This window comes from Heterodontus francisci, chromosome 32 (genome assembly GCF_036365525.1).
Source record: "Heterodontus francisci isolate sHetFra1 chromosome 32, sHetFra1.hap1, whole genome shotgun sequence".
Classification (NCBI taxonomy): Eukaryota; Metazoa; Chordata; class Chondrichthyes; order Heterodontiformes; family Heterodontidae; genus Heterodontus; species Heterodontus francisci.
The window spans coordinates 12,533,675-12,553,193 of NC_090402.1; the positions used below are offsets into that span (position 1 = coordinate 12,533,675).

General features: G+C 45.3%; 1 protein-coding gene across 3 annotated transcripts in view; it reads right to left on the reverse strand.

Annotated features, from left to right (window-relative positions):
- The window catches only part of LOC137347636 (ral guanine nucleotide dissociation stimulator-like), a 103,607-nt gene that overhangs the window by 21,633 nt on the left and 62,455 nt on the right, over positions 1 to 19,519 (reverse strand). For all 3 annotated transcript variants that reach the window (XM_068012251.1, XM_068012250.1, XM_068012249.1), the window contains exons 2-8: positions 9,457 to 9,567; positions 7,417 to 7,610; positions 6,543 to 6,614; positions 5,720 to 5,913; positions 3,801 to 3,922; positions 2,952 to 3,167; positions 1,939 to 2,042 (exon numbers count right to left, since the gene is read on the reverse strand). In XM_068012251.1, coding sequence (XP_067868352.1) covers positions 1,939 to 2,042; positions 2,952 to 3,167; positions 3,801 to 3,922; positions 5,720 to 5,913; positions 6,543 to 6,614; positions 7,417 to 7,610; positions 9,457 to 9,567 — 1,013 coding nt within the window. The remainder of the gene's footprint in view (positions 1 to 1,938; positions 2,043 to 2,951; positions 3,168 to 3,800; positions 3,923 to 5,719; positions 5,914 to 6,542; positions 6,615 to 7,416; positions 7,611 to 9,456; positions 9,568 to 19,519) is intronic.

The following is a 19,519-nucleotide window of genomic DNA, read 5'->3' on the forward strand; positions in this document are numbered from 1 at the left end:
TTCGCTGAAATAGACTTAGCAGAAAAGGCCAAATCATTGTTCTAGGCATTGAGAGCTGGAGATTCTGGAATTGTCACACACACTGCATTGCTGAGCACACAGACTATTTACAAGATAAGGTGGAACTATTTCCAACCTGTTCACTGCAATTTAGAGTTTTTATTCATGTGCAGCTGCACAGGGACACAATGGAATGTGTGGTGCTCATTACAATATAGTGCTGCATGTAACACATTACAAGCCACAACAGATTCCTGACCAATGCTTTCATGACTAACTTCCACAGAAACCATGCAAGCGCAAATGCCTGTCGACAAATTTAAAATCGCCGGCTAGTGGACCAGTTTTCAAAGTTTGGTATCTAAAAAGTAGGAATTAAACCACCATCTCCTATTTACATTAACCGGTGAAGGGTGTTAGTTACACTGCCAACAGCAGGCTCCAAACAGGACAGCTGGCAAGTGCATGACTTGTGGGAGCGTGGGAGTGAGCCGCACTGAGCAGGAAGGTGCCAGGGAATCCCAGTCTATCATGAGTTAGCTGATCACATCTCAACTGCGAATCAGGATAGCAGAATTGGCATTAGGACTGGATGGTAAAAATCAAGCCAAGATTTCCACTACCCAGATTCCATGCTGTAAAGTGTTTGTGTGGCAGATTTCTTTTAAACTTGCATGAATGCACTATGCTTTAAAACACAACCTTTAAAGTAAAGCAACTGTTTTATCCAAATCCTTTCTGTGGAAAAACGATCAAAAAAGATCCCAAAATATGGCAAATATCAATAAATCATCAAAACTCTAGATATTTAAAGGCAGCGGCTGGTTAGCATTAAGACCGGAAGGTTCCAGGTGCAATCTACAGTCTCTGCTGTGTTAGCTGCTATCAGCTGGGCAGTACAATCGGTTCCTGCTCCCCAGCTGCGAGTAGGACTCAATATTAAGTGGGGACGAGATAAGGCTGGGCTATGCAGGGCGGCACAGTGGCGCAGTGGTTAGCACCGCAGCCTCACAGCTCCAGCGACCCAGGTTCAATTCTGAGTACTGCCTGTGTGGAGTTTGCAAGTTCTCCCTGTGTCTGCGTGGGTTTCCTCCGGGTGCTCCGGTTTCCTCCCACATGCCAAAGACTTGCAGGGTGATAGGTAAATTGGCCATTATAAATTGCCCCCAGTATAGGTAGGTGGTAGGGAAAATATAGGGACAGGTGGGGATGTGGTAGGAATATGGAATTAGTGTAGGATTAGTATAAATGGGTGGTTGATGGTCGGCACAGACGCGGTGGGCCGAAGGGCCTGTTTCAGTGCTGTATCTCTAAATAAATAAAATAAAATAAAAATATGTAGCCCCACTCACACATAAAAGGAGGAGGTTATAGAGATAGGTAGGGGGTGAGGTTATGGAGGGATTTGAAAACAAGGATGAGAATTTTTAAATTGAGGTGTTGCTGGTGTGGGAACCAATGTTGGCCAGCGAGCACCGGGGGTGCTGTGTGAACACCACTTGGTGCAAGTTAGGTGAGTTGAGTTTTGGATGAGCTCAATTTTAGGGAGGGTGGAAGATGGGAGCCGGTCAGGAAAGCATTGGAATAACCAAACCCGTTACCTCTACCATCTAGAAGGACGAGGGCAGCGGATGCATGGGAACACCACCACCTGAAAGTTCCCCACCAAGTCACGCACCATTCTGACTTGGAACTATATCACCATTCCTTCACTGTCGCTGGGCAATTAGGGACTGGCAATAAATGCTGGCATAGCCTGCGATGCCCACATCCCATGAACAAATTTTTAAAAATCAACTCTAGAAGTAACAATGGCAGGGATGAGTGCTTCAGCAGCATAAAACCACATCCAAGTGTGAGTCAGCACCTTCAGAATGATGGGGGGAAACCAGGTGACAAAATAAAAGAATAAAAATGAAAACTTTATCCGGCTCCTACCTCGATACCTCATCCCAGCTTTTCTTGAGCCTGTGAACCGAGTTGCATTGTAAGGCGGAGAGAATGGCGCGTAGCGATGAAAAGTTTTTGAAGATTCTGCATTCCTGTGGCAAAGAGAAACAAGGAATGAAGACTGCTGATAGGGAGTAACATTTTAAACTCAGGATCCTTGATGTTTTACTTTTTTCAAGAGATTCTTTTTTAGCTTTCCATCCCAGGGCTGCCCAAGTGCTCACCAAGAACAAAGTAAACTGCTCCTGCTAAGGTTGCCAACCCTCCAGGATTGGCCTGGCGTCACCAGGAATTGAAGATTAATCTCTAGGACGCTGCTCTGAGGAAAATCCTGGACCTCTTAAAAAAAAAAGATTTTTCTCATTTTCTTTGAACTCTTGTTTATTCGTTATAAAAATATCGAATATAGGGGAAAAGAGGCTGTTTGGATAATTCTTGGCTGTCAATCAGGTGATGAAGAGTCTTTCCAATTGTCTCTGGGAAGGCAAGGCGCTGTGAGGATGGACAAGCCAGATGACCAATGGCAGGAGTTGTGGAGGCAGGGGGTCATGTGATGAAATCACCAGGAATATATTCAACTGGAGTTGGCAACCCTTCCAACTCATGGGCATTTTAATCAATCTCAGCCTTTAAGAGGGACAATGACAGATCCATGATTTCCCCTCTCCAGTGAACCATCTAACAACAACTTATATTTATATACCGCCTAACATAATAAAACATCCCAAGGCGCTTCACAGGTGCTTTAAAGAGCAAAATGTGACACTGAACCACATAAGGAGATATTAGGACAGAAGACCAAAAACTTGGTTAACGAGGTAGGTTTTAAGGAGTGGCTTAACAGAGGAAAGTGAGGTAGGGAGGAGGACATGTGTAGGGTAAGACTGGGATCCCAACCATATGGGATAATCACAGGTACCATTCTGCATCTAATCCTTCTGTATTCAGCCTCAGGCCTAACTGAACTACCATTAAGCAGGTCCAGTTTCTCATTTACTTACCCTGGCCACCTCAATCCATCTCTCAATTATCTTAGCTCTCTGTTGCGGTTTCAAGGTCTTGTCGCTCAGACAGGTTGCAATGACGCAGTTCGTGACTCGATTAAACTGCGTGACGGTAGCGCGAATTGTGGGCGCCAAATGTTCTTTCCCCTTCTTGTCTCTCTGGGACCAGATGCTTCCCAGGCAATGATATGGAACTACTTTCTTGAACAACTCCTGCGTAAAAGAAATAGAATTTCATAACTAACACCTCTGTAAAATAGATCATTGAAATTTGGCTATGTTCCAAAAACTACTTTGTTTGATTAGTGTTATAATTAATCAACAGTATAAGAGCATTTGGATCATAAGGTGAGCAGGCTTGAGGGGCTCAATGGACTACTGCTCCCGTTCCTGAGTTCCAATGTAAATGATCAAATTCATGGCCCAGTGTAGAGCTTGGTGCACATTTCGTGAATGTGGGTGCAGAGATCATCCTTTAAAATGAATAAAGTGGAAGTCTTGCACGGCTCCTTAACCTCAAAACATTCCCAGCTCGTGAAATCTACCCCGCAGACGGAAGAGTTACAAAGTGAAAATGTTCAGTCAGCAACGGTGCTAGTGGTTTTAGAAAATGGTTGCTGTGGAAACCAACCAGTGCTGAATCTAAACCATTGGGTGGAAAATAAAGAACTGCCAAAAGCTCGTAAGGTTGTTAGATAATGGAAACACAATGTGACTGGAATGAAACTAAGACCGAGGACAACAACCTTTCTGAAAGCACAGGAAGGAAGTGTTGGCTGGTTATCACACTCGATCATTCAAGTGTTTTCGCAACAGAATAAGTGACAAGCCTTATGCATTACTTACCGCATCCATTAATGTAAACTGCTCAGCCACCACATTAGCGCAAAAGGAGAGGAAGTCAGTCTTTCCATCTGCAAGTCCATTCTCCTCCACCATTGTGAATGTGCAGCTACTGTGATCAGCCACTGTAATGACACAACCAGATACGTTTAACTATTAAAGCTATCCCTCACACACACAGATCAGGAATCGCACATTAGGGGACCATTTTGGATCTTCTCCTATTCTGGCCTCTCCCTGATTTTCATTGCTCTACCATTGACGGAAATGCCTTCAACTGCCTAGGCCCTAAGCTCTGGAATTTCCTCCCTGAACCTTTCTGCCTCTCCATCTCTCTCTCCTCCTTTAAGACACTCCTGAAAACCTAACTCTTCACCTGCATTAATATCTCCTTATATGGCTCGGTATCAAATTGTCTTTGATAGTTTGCACAGTTGGGTGGCACAGTGGTTAGCACCGCAGCCTCACAGCTCCAGTGACCCAGGTTCAGTTCTGGGTACTGCCTGTGCGGAGTTTGCAAGTTTTCCCTGTGACCGCATGGGTTTCCGCCGGGTGCTCCGGTTTCCTCCCACAGCCAAAGGATTGCAGGTTGATAGGTAAATTGGCCATTGTAAATTGCCACTAGTGTAGGTAGGTGGTAGGAGAATGGTGGGGATGTGGTAGGGAATATGGGATTAATGTAGGATTAGTATAAATGGGTGGTTGTTGGTCAGCACAGACTTGGTGGGCCGAAGGGCCTGTTTCAGTGTTGTATCTCTAAATTTAAAAAAACAGTCCTATAGGTCATTTTACTATGATTAAGGCACTATATAAATACAGGTTGCTATTGTTCAATTGTTTGGGAGTCACTGCAATCTAAACAGCCAGGAACAGACAATGCCCCCAAGGACTAGCCATCTGTACTATGTGGATATACTGTGTATAAACATATTGAAAACAGAGTGACACTGGTTGAACATTAAAACAGAATGGCTAGCTCAGGAAACATTGCTGAAGTTATCTGCATTCACAAAGGTGATGACAAAACTCATGTCTTTGTCTATATTTTTTGTTCTCTCCAATTCTCCTTCCAGTTATCCCTCTTTATTTGCATGGAGTTGCCTCATATTGGTAGAGGGACTGTCAGCAGTTATCTGATTCCTCACTCCAATTGCAGAGACAAGGATGATACCAGAACTGAGAACTTACAACTATCAGGAAAGATTGAACAGGCTGGGGTTTGTTTCTCTAGAAAAGGGAAGGCTCAGGAGTGGTCTGATCTTTAAGATTATGAAAAGGTTTCATAGGGTCAATGTAGAGAAGAGCAAAACGAAACATAAGATAGTCATAATAAACCCAATCGGGAATTCAGGAGAAATTTTTTCACCCAGAGAGTGGTGAGAATGTGGAACTCGCTACCAGAGGGAGCAGTGAGGTGAATAGTGTAGATGCATTTAAAGAGAATTCAGATAAACATATGAGGGAAAAAGGAGTAGAAGGTTATGCCGATAGGCTGAGATGAAGCGGGAGGAGGCATGGACCAGTTGGGCCTAAGGCCTGCTTCTGTGCTGTACATTCTATATAATTCTATGTCATTGTACCTAAATGTCCATTCTACATGGGTGAGCCCAGATAGCAAGTGTTTTCAGGCTATTTCATTGTGGGGGTGTTACAGCAGAGCCCAATCCTATCCTCAAACAACATCGTGCGTGGTCCTGATTGCTATCCAGCACTTGTTGGGAAGTGGCAGTGTCTGGCCCTAACAGGATCAGGCCTGGTGCCCCTCACAGTTAAAATAGTTTGGTAACGATCATTGTCTGTACTTGCATTCGACAAATGGGCACTTGGTTGAGGTACCAATTGCTGCCAATTACAGCAGTGGAACTGTACCCCAGCAGGACTCAGTGTTAGGTTTGGGGAGGGGGATTGTGGGTTAGACTTACCGTCCTGATCAGGTTCCGGTTCTTTGTGCCTTTGGAATGTGCCAAGGAGGATATGGGCGCGACGTTGCAGATCCGAACCTGGAAACATCTGATGAACGTAGGCGTAAAGGTGCTTCAGGCAGGAGTAATCTGGCGGTTTCCTGAAATCTTCGGAATACTGATCGAGCCAGGCGCCAAGGATGGATGAAATGGTGCTGGAAGAAGAGGAGAGAGGCATCTAGACACTCTGCAAAGGACAATTGATGGTTTCTGCCAGTCCCTAAAAGGGCTGGTTACCATGGCTAGAATTTATGGTTGCCATGGCTAGAATTTATGGGTGGTCAAAGAGAGAGTGTACAGGACACATGGACATAAGAAAGGAGGAGCGAGGAAGCTCATCTGCTTCATCATAGCCTTTTCTTTCACCGAGTAGCTACAGTTGACTCTATCATGGAATCTATGCTAATAAATCTCCTGAGGATGGCCTTCCTTCTTGCTTCCCCAAAGATAAACAAAGCCCAATTTTCACAACTTCTGTCTACCGTTATTTCTTGACAAAAGGTCAATTAGAGACAAATGGCTTCCAAAATTACATGAAACGTACTCCCAGCATTGAATCACCTTGGCATACTTCCCATCACAGTGCAAATGTGCGGAGGAGATAAATTTGGAATCTATCACCTCAAAACAAGATGTTTCGGCTTCCCCATAAAAGAGAAAATTCAAATATGGAGGCACCATCCTTTTAAGAATGTGGCAAGTTGCAACAAACTTGTTACTCGACATTCTGTGCATCAATGACTCATATGGCACTGCAAGAATTACCAGCAGAAGGCAGCCTTACTTTTTCAATTCCACCCTGTCGTCTGGCGTAAGCTTGGATATATCTCCATTCATTTGATGTAAGTTTCCATATCTGTAAGATGTGAGAGAGAGGTTAGAACCAAGGAGACAGTATTGTTTGAAAAGAAAGAGTTGACAGCTTTGTGGACTCTATCAGTTGGTGATTGCTCTGTACTGTCCCAAAGGTCTCAAAATTCCATGGTCTGTACTGGGTCAGTTGGTCCAGGACAGGGGTCAATCACTTTTCCGGGTATGGTTTCACCATCTGATAGTTCACCCAAATGGCCATGTTTCATGTGAGAATCTAGACAAAGCCTCAGCAAGTGATGGGTCCAGTGAACAACCATTAGCATGAGAACCCTGGCCATTTGTATTCCCTTCCATGGCCACCAGAAGGCTAAAGTGCCTCCACTTGCCACGTGTCCCATCACCCTATTTACCAAGTAAGTCACCTTGGGCAACTCAGTGAAATCTGCTGGTTAGATAAATTGTACAACACAGAAACAGGTCATTCGGCCCACTGATCCATGCCAACGCGCCTCCTCCCACCCCACCTGCATATCCTCCTCCCTCAAGTGTTTGTCTAGCTTCATCTTTAATGCCTCAATGTTAGTTGCCTCAACCACTCCTTGTGGTAGTGAGTTCCACATTCTAACCACTCACTGGGTAAAGAGGTTTGGATTTATTAGTGGCTATCTTATATGGAAACATCTTTTCTATGTCTACCCTTTCAAACCTTGTCGTAATCTTAAATATCAGGTCACCCCGCAACCTTCTCTTTTCTAGTGATCAGACCCTGAGCCTGTTCATTATTTCCTGGTAGGTTTAACCCCTCAGTTCTGGTATCTCTCCTTGTCTGCCTCTGTTGCCGTTACCTGTTCAGTAGCAGGTCTAACACTTGTTTGGTTGATGCGAAGGCCCGGTAGGTGCAGAGGAAGATGGTAACGTAAGTGGAGTCATTGCCTTTGAAGGCAGACACCAGGTACTCCACCAGTTTCTCCAGCGTCCCAGCTTTGATGGTCCGCACTTTGCACGTTTCGTACAGGTTCATTGCAGACTCACTCTCCACCTGTTAAGAGGAAAGAAATGCATGTTGCGGTGACCTGGGTGGTTGCCAGTTTTAGAGGCAGTTAGACTGCGGGAAGGACATACTGCTCCCAAACACACAAGTGAGTGAACTGAACACCCTGTTATCGCTGCTGTTCTTGTAGTCTGGTACAACATGAGCTTCTTGTCCATTGTTGTTTGGTACAGCATGAGCAACAACAAAATATTAATAGTACCTTAAATGAAGCTCCCTTGATGACTCAGGCAAGCTTATCCAGGGAGTGGCTGAATAATAGAAACCAACAAAGCCTCACGCTCAACTGTGCAGAGGGAGCTCAAATGGGTATGTGGTAATGAAAGGACGTCAGAAATCACTTTACAGCTAATGAAGTACTTTATGAAGCATAGTCACTGCTGTAACGTAGGGAAATGCGTCAGCCAGTTTGCGCAAAGCAAGGTCCCGCAGACAGTAATGTGATAATGACCAGATAATCTGTTTTAGGTGCTGATTGAAGGATACAGATTAGCCAAGACATCGAGAGGAAATCCTCTGCTCTTTTTTGGAAATAGTACCACAGAGTCTTCTATGTCCACCTTAGCAGACAGGCGGGGCCTTTGTTTAGCATCTTAACCGAAAGATGGCACCTCCAACAGTGCAGCACCCTCCCTCAGTACCACTGTTCCCTCTAAGCTGCACAGGTGCATGACCACACAGCAATCAGGAACGTACCATGCAGACAACAATGAGACCACACGTAAGCAACATTCCATTTAAGATGCGTGTATGCACGGCTGGGCGCTAATCTTAAAGGGACCAGGCAGTGCAACAAGCCGGCCACCCACAGCAAACAGAAGTTAGAGGGAACATTTCTCAGTACTGCAGCGAAGTGTCAGCCTGGATTTTGTGCTCATGTTTCTGGAGTAGGACTTGAACCCACAAGCTTCTGCCTCAAGGGACTGGAGTTTCACTCACTGAGCCACAGCTGACATGGGACAATTAACTTTGGGTTATAGAGGAAGAGAATTGGACATCATTCCCACTCCTGATCATTATCCAGTGACCCTTTATTGGAGCAGTGCTCACAAGGACATTGAATGCAGACTGATTGAATGTGGCAATGGCTTCCCGAATGGTCTGGCCTCACATCCCAGCACTGGATGCTTTACTAAGACTTCACAGTTGTAACTTGGGACTTTCCATGTGTGTGTGGATCAGTTTCACAATATGTAGTGCATTTATAGTCTGATCCACAAGGGAGTTTTTAATGCATGGACTATAGCACGGAATCCAGGTTGACACTCCAGTGCAGTACTGAGGGAGTGCTGCACTGTTGGAGGCTCCATCTTTTGGGTGAGATGTTAAACCGAGGCTCCGTCTGCCCTCTCAGGTGGACATAAAAGGTTTCATGGCAAAATTCGGAGAAGAGCGGGGGAGGTTTTCCCAGTGTCCTAGCCATTATTGGTCCCTCAAGCAACACATAACTGATTATCTGGTCATTTATTTGATTGCTGTCTTTGGGATCTTGTTGGGTGCAAATTGGTTGCTGCCTTCCCCGCATTACAGTAGCGACTACATACCGAAAATGTACTTGGTTGGCTGTAAAGTGCTTGGGGAGGTCCTGAGGTTGTGAAAGTTGCTACAGAAATGAAAGCTCTTCCATTTTCTTTCTATAGTCTCAAATTTAATAAACACTTGTTCTCAAAAATATTTAGTGAAAATGATGTCATCAGCATTGAAAGGATAGTGATGGGAATCGTGGAATTTCAGGAATAAAAAGCCAATCAGTGGGTGCGAGGAGGTCAGTGAGGTGTTCTCCTCCTAGTGCTGCGGCATTACATGTGGTTATTCGTCCGCGATTGCTGCTTACCCCGAGCCATCGCTGCCCTTTGCTCGCTGCCTGGTGCAACTGAACTTTCCTGAGCGTTATCGTATAGATTGCGCCATCTTCGGTCTCTTCGCCAATCTCCTGCGCAGCGCTCTGAAAAGAAAACAAATCTGTGAGTGCAATGCCCCCCACAGCCGAATAGTTTGCCGCCGCTCACTGTCGAGGCACGCTGACCCATGATGCTCATCCAACTCAGTTGCATTTGTGCTTAAATTTTGTCCTTTTTTTAAAAATTCACTGCTTTGCCCTCTTTGAATTTCATGGGGCCTGGAAGGGAGTTTGGAAAGGGCTGGTTATTCTGAATGCTGTTACTCGATGGGTGGCTAAAACCGAAATCAGAACACTGTGACCTAAGTTCCATCGCATGCAACTAGTTGATAGACCAAGCCATGATACTTGGTCAGTGCTGGTCCAACACTGAATCAGAGCAGGAACTCCAGCTGACTTTCCCTCCGCCCCTCCCCCACTTGTGGAACTCTGGCTGAGATCAGCAAGTCCCAACGCTTCGCTCATCACCAGCTGAGGGGAACTTAAAACAAAAGAGGAACATAAGAAAATTAGAAACAGGGAGAGGCCAATTCGGGCCCAACAGGCCTATGCCAGAAATGGTGAGTTGAATGTTGAACCAGCAAGAACTGGGGCTGTGTGGGGAGACGGAAGGGTTTAAAAAGAAATCGTTTCTGCTACAATTCATGAGTAGTAAACGGGGACAAAGAAATAAAGACTGTCACTCTTCATTTTTCAAGGGAAGCTGAAAGCTGCTTCTCCCATAAGACGATGAAGGGCCTATAACAAAGACTGTCCAATATGATGACAATAAGCTGCTCTACAGCAGCCATATTCTCCTTTGTCCCTCCTGTTGGTTGAGCAAGGTGGTTTTTTTGGGTAATTAAATTGTTCTCTGTTGTTTGCCTTGCCCTAAATATTAATGGATGGCTGGACAGCCACTGAAAAGTGGAGAGGATGTCACCATGGTGATATGGGAACAGTATTCCCCTGGACAGCCCATTCATATCCTGCTGTTGGGATACAGATTGTACTCAGCATCCTATCCAGCAATTCCTACCATAACCTTCTCTCTGAGAAAAGGAAACTTCAAAAGGGACCTCATTAAAATTTGAAAGAGTATGAAGGAGGTTGACGAGTGTTGACCCAGGTAAACTGGCTACCGTGGCAATAGCTTCAAATGCCAAAAGGAGGTTGTTTTAGCAAAATAGGAGCAGACTTGTTGGGCATAATGGTTTTTTCTTGTTGCTAAAATTTATTATATTCCTCTTTGTTTACTCTTAGTCTGATGCATGAAGAGTTAGGACGCAATTGGCTGGTCTCAGGCAAGTGGCACACGAGGTCCTAGTGCTGGAGTGTATGGGAATATCGAGTAAGGATGACATCAGTCTTGATTGGGATGGCTGTCATAGTCATAGAGAGATACAGCACTGAAACAGGCCCTTCGGCCCACCGAGTCTGTGCTGACCAACAATCACCCATTTATACTAATCCTACATTAATCCCATATTCCCTACCACATCCCCACCATTCTCCTTCCACCTACCTACACTAGGGGCAATTTACAATGGCCAATTTACCTATCAACCTGCAAGTCTTTGGCTGTGGGAGGAAACCGGAGCACCCGGCAGAAACCCACGCAGTCACAGGGAGAATTTGCAAACTCTGCACAGGCAGTGCCCAGAACTGAACCCCGGGTCACTGCAGCTGTGAGGCTGCGGTGCTAACGACTGCGCCGCCCCAGTGAGCTGTCCGTCAATAGGCCTCTACCAATAAAGACCACTGATGAAGACTGACCACATGGATGATGTACTGGAAGTCTAGGGACATCATAGAACTGTATCCCAGTAGTAGGATTGCCAACTCTAGTTGGACATATTCCTGGAGATTTCCATCACTTTGACCCTTCCACCTTCAATCGCCCCGCCCAGTCATACAGCCATTTCCTCTATTTCCAATATATTTACATCTAATAAATGCAAGGGTTCAAAGAAAATGAAAAACCACATGTAATTTTTTTAAATGTAACAATGGTTTTACTTCCGAATTGCTCACAGCAGTGTCCAGGAGATTGATCTTTAATTCCTGGAGACTCTAGGACAGTCCTGGAGGGTTGGCAACTCGAAGTAGGAGCCAGCACTTTCAGGAGAGGAAGAAAAATGGCTGTTGAGTCAGAGGGTGCCAGTTCTGTGGAATGAAGGCCCTATTATCTCTATAGCATCATTGCCAAACACTGGGCACAAGGGCTGCAACAATATAAGAGGGTGAACCAATTGATAATGAAACTTGTTCAAACAAACAATAATGAATCAGCTCTCCAGAATCCAAGTGCACTACGTGCTCGATACACAATAAACACTTCCTTGCCTTTTGCATATCTCATCTCTTGCACCTGGGAGCATTATCACAATAAGGGACCGTCCACTAATCTCATCACATCTACTTGTTATGCAAAAGGAGATGCTTTGAGAGCGGAGTCATCTACATTTTGTGTTATATTAGCGACAAATTTTCAGCGTTAGACTGTCAGCAGAAGCATGCTAGGGAGAACAAAAAAGTATATCTTTGAACTTTTGTGGCTAAGGATGAGATTTAAGGATGGTTCCTAACACCACAATCAGAAACCACGCCCATTGTGCACTCGTGAGCAGAGTGGGTTCTTTCAGTCAAACGTCAGCAAGCTCTTACTGTGCGTGCATCTTGTCCATCAGTATTTACTGTTTACATCATGTTTGCTGTAGATGGATATTCAATGAATGATTTTACCTGTCAGGGATCTACGATTACCTGGATACTGCATGACTGTTATTATACAATACAAATACTCAGAGCTGAGGGTACTTGCTACTTCTGGCCCCTATGTTGTGGGATAAATGCAGTCTTGCCACCTCCACCCATATCTTGTCAAGCCCCAGTTTGCATCTTGGATGGTTCCTGCCCCTTTTCATATTGCCCCCTTCCTGTTAAAAGGAAGTTTCGAGTCTGCAGCTGTGCTTTCAGCCCTTTCGCCCATTTTTTAAAAAATCAGTTTCTGCAAATTCTTATGGTCAGAATACATTTTTTTTTAATGCATTCATGGGATGTGGGCGTCATTGGCTAGGACAGCATTTATTGCCCATCCCTAATTGCCCCTGAGAAGGTGGTGGTGAGCCGCCTTCTTGAACCTCTGCAGTCCATGTCGGGTAGGTACATCCGTAGTGCTGTTAGGAAGGAAGTTCCAGGATTTAGACCAAGCGGTACGTGGCTTGGAGGGGAACTTGCAGATGGTGGTATTCCTATGCATTTGCTGTCCTTGCCTTTCTAGTTGGTAGTGGTGGCGGGTTTGGAAGGTGCTGTCTAAGCAGCCTTGGTACGTTGCTGCAGTGCATCTTGTAGATGGTACACATTGCTGCCACTGTGCGTCGGTGGTAGAGGGAGTGAATGTTTGTAGATGGGGTGCCAATCAAGCGGGCTGCTTTGTCCTGGATGGTGTCGAGCTCCTTGAGTGTTGTTGGAGCTGCACCCATCCAGGCAAGTGGAGAGTATTCCATCACACTCCTGACTTGTGCCTTGTAGATGGCGGACAGGCTTTGGGGAGTCAGGAGGTGGGTTACTCGCCGCAGGATTCCTAGCCTCTGACCTGCTCTTGTAGCCACGGTATTCATATAGCTATATGGTTTATGGGTGTTCCGAATTAGAGGGGTCTAGACAGAGTAGATAGAGAGAAACTGTTCCCGTCGGCACAAGGGTCGAAAACCAGAGCTCATAGATTTAGAGTGAAAGAAACAAAGGTGACACGAGGATAAACTTTTTTTTCAGCAGTGAGTGGTTAGGATCTGAATGCACTGCCTGAGAGTGTGGTGGAGGCAGGTTCAATCATAGCTTTCAAAAGGGAATTGGATAAGCACTCAAAGGCAAAGCAATTGCAGGGCGACAGGGGATTTGGGGGGGGTGGGGGGGTGGGGGGGGGGTAGTGGGACTAACTAAATAGTTCTTGCAGAGAGCCAGCATGGGCTCCTTCCGGGCCGTAACCAATGATTCTAGACATCCCAGTGAACCTTTTCGCCCTTCTCCTTCCAGGTTTCAGAGACATGGCTCGAACTAATCTATTCCGTAGTGTGGGTTACCCTATTCAAACCTAAAACACGACTCCCAAGGCTCTACCTGGCTAGTGAAGCACAGTCTGCTTTGACAGAGGTAGTGGGCAGTAGGTCAGTACGTGATGGAGGTTCTCAGGTCCTGATGCCTAAAAATGGAGGAGACTCTACAGTCCCAGCTGACCACGATCCTGGCTTTGAAAGCAGCAAGGGGCATCCATGCCTTCAAAGGGAACTGAGCACCTCCTAACGTGATTGCATTCCCTCCCTACAGAGCAAAGCCCATGGTGACCAATGTGAAAATACAGAATGTCTGTTTGCAACCATTTTTGTTCTGCCTGGGGGCGGCCAGAGCTCTCATACTGGATTTTGCTGAATAGGAAAGGGTTATTACATAATTGTATGTCCAGCCAGCTGGGCGGGCACAGCAACTGAACCTCTCGAGTGTCATTAAGTGTCTGAATGCACTTCCAGCAGGGTTGCCAACTCTGGCCGGAAGTATTCCTGGAGGTTTCATCACAGGACCTCCTACCTCCCCACCCTGTCAAACAACCATTTTTCTTCCCCACCCCCCTCTTCAACAGTTTCACAGACAGCAAATAAGTGTTAAAAAAGACAATTTTGTGAATGCCGCTATGATTTTTCTCTCAGTTTGCTTGCAGCAGAGATTAATCGCAAATTCTTGGAGAAAGACAATTTTGTGAATGCCGCTATGATTTTTCTCTCAGTTTGCTTGCAGCAGAGATTATTCGCAAATTCTTGGAGACTTCCAGGGCCATAATACAGGTCAGAAATGAGACGGCGCAGGGTGTATTTCCGAGCTGGGAAGATCAAAGCAAAGTTTGTCGAGCGTAATCACTATCACTAGCAGAGCGTAGATGAATTGCTTTCCTGTGCCTGAGAAGAACTCCATCACCATTTACCACCCCCCCAGTCAGTAACATGCTGGGGAAGAAGAAATCAGCCTGCTCTGTAACACACCCTCCGGAGATCTCTGCGCTCCTCCAATTCTGGTCTCTTATACATCCCTGATTTTCTTTGCTACACCATTGGCAGCAATGGCTGGGCCCCAAGCTCTGGAATTCTCTCCCTGAACCGCTCTGCCTTTCTCTCCTCCTTTAAAATGCTCCTTACAACCTCCCTCTTTGACCAAATATTTGTTCACCTGTCTTAATATCCCCTTATGTAGCTCAGTGTCAAATTTAGTTTGATAATCACTGGGAAGCATGTTGGGACATTTTACTATGTTCAAGGCACTATATAAATGCAATTTGTTGTTGTCACTGCAGTATGGAAGTGATCTACCCAGAGAAGGCATGACCTCTACAGTCAGTGCTCTGCCCTACCTTTTAGATAAAATGGATGTTATTTGTGAGCAAAAAGTTTTTTAATTCATTCATGGGATGTGGGCATCGCTGGCCAGGCCAGCATTTATAGCCCATCCCTAACTGCCCTTGAGAAGGTGACGGTGAGCTGCCTTCTTGAACCGCTGCAGTCCATGTGGGGTAGGGACAACCACAGTGCGGTTAGGAAGGAAGTTCCAGGATTTTGACCCAGCGACAGTGAAGGAACGGCGATATAGTTCCAAGTCAGGATGGTGTGTGGCTTGGAGGGGAACTTGCAGGTGGTGGTGGTCCCATGCATCTGCTGGCCTTGTCCTTCTAGGTGGTAGAGGGCGTGGGTTTGGAAGGTGCTGTCTAAGGAGCCTTGGTGCGTTGCTGCAGTGCATCTTGTAGATGATACACACTGCTGCCACTGGTGGAGGGAGTGAATGTTTGTAGATGGGGTGCCAATCAAGCGGGCTGCTTTGTCCTGATGGTAATCGAGCTACTTGAGTGTTGTTGGATCTGCACTCATCCAGGCAAGTAGAGAGTATTCCATCACACTCCCACATTCTTGACTTGTGCCTTATAGATGGTGGACAGGCATTAGGGAGTCAGGAAGTGAGTTACTCACCACAGGATTCCTAGCAGTATTTATATGGTTACTCCAGTTTCGGTCAACAATTAAAGGGGTAGGTTCCTTTCTGAAATGGCAGCGTCTGCACAGTCTTGGGAGCAGTATCCTTTCTAATTTGGCCTTTTCCTTACATACAAATTAAGAGTTCACTGAACCATGCACCGTCTCTGGGCTTTTTAAACAGAGCGGTCTATAACAAAACCAGGACTAGATTCTTTGTGAAGTGATCTATTTAACTGGACAGCATCATATTGCATCATTAAAACATCTTAAAAGTGCTTCTATGTTCAAAGTCCAGTGACTGTTATCTAGGCAGACACAGCAACCACTCTGTGCCTGGTGTTTCCCACAAACTTCAATGAGATAAACAACCAGTTAATTTGTCTCTAGTGATATTAGTTGAGGGATGAATCTAATTGAGGACACCAAGGGAAACTCCCTGCTCTTAGGGGCGGTGTTTGTCTTGCAGGGAGCCCCGCGGAAAGATTCGATTTGGGGTCCCTACATTTCACTAGACGGTGATACTAAATACTACCTAGGCAGAAAGAATAAGAGGGGAGATGAAGAGAATTTTTGGGTTTTTTTTTTAATACAGCGAGTTGTTGTGATCTGGAATGCACTGCCTGAAAGGGTGATGGAAGCAGATTCAATAGTAACTTTCAAAAGGGAACTGGATAAATACTAGTCAGGGAGAAAAAATGTCAGTGCTATGAGGAAAGAGAGGGGAGCTCTACCAGAAAGGTACGATGGGCCAAATGGCCTCATTCTGTGTTGTATGATTCTATACTTGATTTGGCATCAAATCTGCACACTTAGATCATGCAAAGGTCATTTTGCAAGAGGCAATATAGAAATAATTGACAAAACGACTAGTTAATAGCATTGAGTAGGTATGTGCTTTCCCTGGATGCTCGAGGCCTCTGACTGGCTCAAGGACCTGATGCAAGTGCAGGGGCTGAGTGGGTCCCATCACCACTTCAGCCTCCTCCTCTTAGATCTTTAACACCCAACTAAACAGTTAGATGTGGCGTCAGTTTAACTTCCTACTCAAAGATACCAATGTCTTCACGATAAAGCATTCAGCAATTTTATCTTTTGTTTGCGGAAGAGAGGAACGACAGTTGTTACTTTCATTCATATGCTGAAGTTGCCATTGCTGCATTTCATCGTGTCATGTAAACACATTTAAAGACGATTTAACAAACGGCTTCTGAAAACGCAAAAGCTGTCCCTTTCTAACAACATTAAGAAATAGGAACAGGAGTGACCATTCAGCCCCTCGAGTCTGCTCCCCCATTCAACAGGATCATGGCTGATCTTTGGCTTCAACTCCACTTTCCTGCCCACTCCCCATATCCCTCGATTCCCTGAAAGACCAAAAATCTATTTATCTCAGCCTTAAATATACTCAACGATGGAGCATCCACAACTCTCTGGGATGGAGAATTCCAAAGATTCACAAGCCTCTGAGCGAACTAAGTGGATCTACCTTCCAATCTCAAGGGACTAAACACCAAGTTTATGCAACCTGTCCTCACAATTTGACACTAAGTCCTGATATCAATCTGGCGAATCTGTGCTGAACCCCCCCACCCCCCCAAGGCCGATATGTCTTTCCCGCAGAGCGGTGCCCAGAGGCTGAATGCTTCAGGTGGGGTCTGAACAAGGCTCTGTACAACTGAAGCATCACATCCTTCCCTTTATATTCCAAACCCTTGAGATACAGGCCAACATCCCGTTTGTCTATCTAGTGGCTCTGGAAACTGTCTGCATGGATATGGGCGGAGGGAAGAATTGGACTCAGCTATGATGCTCCCAATCCATGACCAGAATGCTTGAAACTGCCTGAGTTAGATTACTAATGCCACCAGAGACAAATTGACTGGTTGTTTATCTTATTGCTGCCTGTTGGATGATACACACAGACTGCTTGCTTTGCCTAGACAACAACTTGCATTTATAACACCTTTCATGAAGTAAAACGCCCAAAGCACTTCACAGGAGCATGATAAAACAAAATTTGACAACGGGCCACATAAGACGATGTTAGGACTGGTGACCAAATGTTTGGTCAAAGAAGTAGGTTTTAAAGAGAGTCTTAAAGGAGGAAATAGAGGTAGAGACAGAGAGGCAAATAGGTTTAGGGAGCAAAGCCTGGCTTGGGTATAAAATTAAAATCCGACCCGACCACAGCCAACCCGAACCTGACTGGAATCCGAGTCCTTTAATTTCTTTTCATGCCCAACCCGACAATATCAAACATTTTATTGAAACAGAAAAAAATCGCGTCAAAAAGAAAACAATACAAAACAAAAACAGTCCAGCCCGACCCGACCCGACCCGACCCGACCCGACCCGAGCCTAAATGCTGGACACAGAATATAGACCCGATCTCACCCGAGCTGGACACATGTAGTCAGGTTTGGTTGGGTTCGGGTCGGGTAGCCAGGCTTTATTAGGGAGGCAATTCCAGAGCTTAATCCCCAGGCAACTGATGGCACGGTCGCCAATGGTGAAGCAATTAAAATTGGGAATACCAAGAGGCCAGAATTGGAACAGCTGAACTTTGAAAGTAATTCACAGTGTGAAGCACTTTGGGATGTCTTGATGATGTAATAATATGCTATATAGATGCAAGGCTTGGCTGTTTTCTGTTCAGTTTAAATATCTCACCAGTTATGAGTGGCCAATTGGGAAAACTAAAGGGGGTGTGGGGCAGGAGGTCTTAACAGCATAAGAAATAGGAGCTGGGAGTATGCCATTTGGCCCTTCGAGCCAGCTCGGCCATTCAAGATCATGGCTGATCTATCTCATCTCCACCTTCCCACACTATTCCCATATCCCTTAATCCCTTTACTACCCAAAAATCTATTGACCTCTGTCTTGAAGAGACTCAATGACTGAGCATCCATAGTCCTCTGGAGTGGAGAATTCCAAAGATTCACAACCTTCTGAGTGAAGACATTTCTCCTCATCTCAGTCCTAAATGGCTGATCCCTTATCCTGAGACTATGACCCCGTTTTCTAGAGTCCCCAGCCAGGAGAAAATTTTTCTCAGCATCTACCCTGCCAGCCCCTTAAGAATTTTCTATGTTTCAATTAGATACTTCTCATTCTTTTAGACTCCAGAGAATATAGGCCTAGTTTACTCAATCTCTCCTTGTAGGACAATTCCCTCATCCCAGGAACCAGTGTGGTGAACCTTTGTTGCACTCTGTCTTGGGCAAGTATTTCCTTCCTCAGGCAAAGAGCCTACAGTACTCCAGGTGTGGTCTCACCAATTCCCTGTATAACTGTAATAAGACTTCTTTACTCTTATACTCCAATCCCTTGTAACAGAAGCTAACATATCATTTGCCTCCCTAATTAGGAAGGAACATAGGAACAGGAGTAGGCCATTTGGCCCTTCAAGTCTTTGCCATTCGATAAGATCATGGCTGATCTGATTATGGTCTCAATGCCACTTTCCTGTCTGCCCTCCCAGACCCTTGATTCCCTTGTCTAACAAAAATCTATCTAACTCGGCCTTAGCTTGCTGTACCTGCACGTCAACTTTCCGTGATTCATGTACAAGGCCACTCGGGTCCCTCTGAATGCAAACATTTCCCAGTCTCCCACCATTCCAAACCAGCCTACAGAATAACACTCCGAGGACAAGTCAACACCCTCAGTAGAAAATGAGGAAAAGGAAACCTAGGCAGAACGGGACCAAACTGCGAGCTGGCGGTTTTGTTTTTTGTTCTTTCTTGGTGCTGGCATATTTTTTTAAAATCTGCTGACCAGTTACAGCACGAGTTCTATTATTGGGACATCCATGTTTCAGAAGAGCGGTTGCTAATTTTATGACCGTTGGGTCCCTGCAGTTCCGTAAATTCTGATGAGGTTGTGACCACAAAGATTTTCCACAACATCAGCTTCACAGAAAGTTGACGAGATGGCACAAATACTTCCCCTTGCCTTCCCCAGTGCAGTCATTTTTGGGATGTCTATTTCCTTAGATTCCG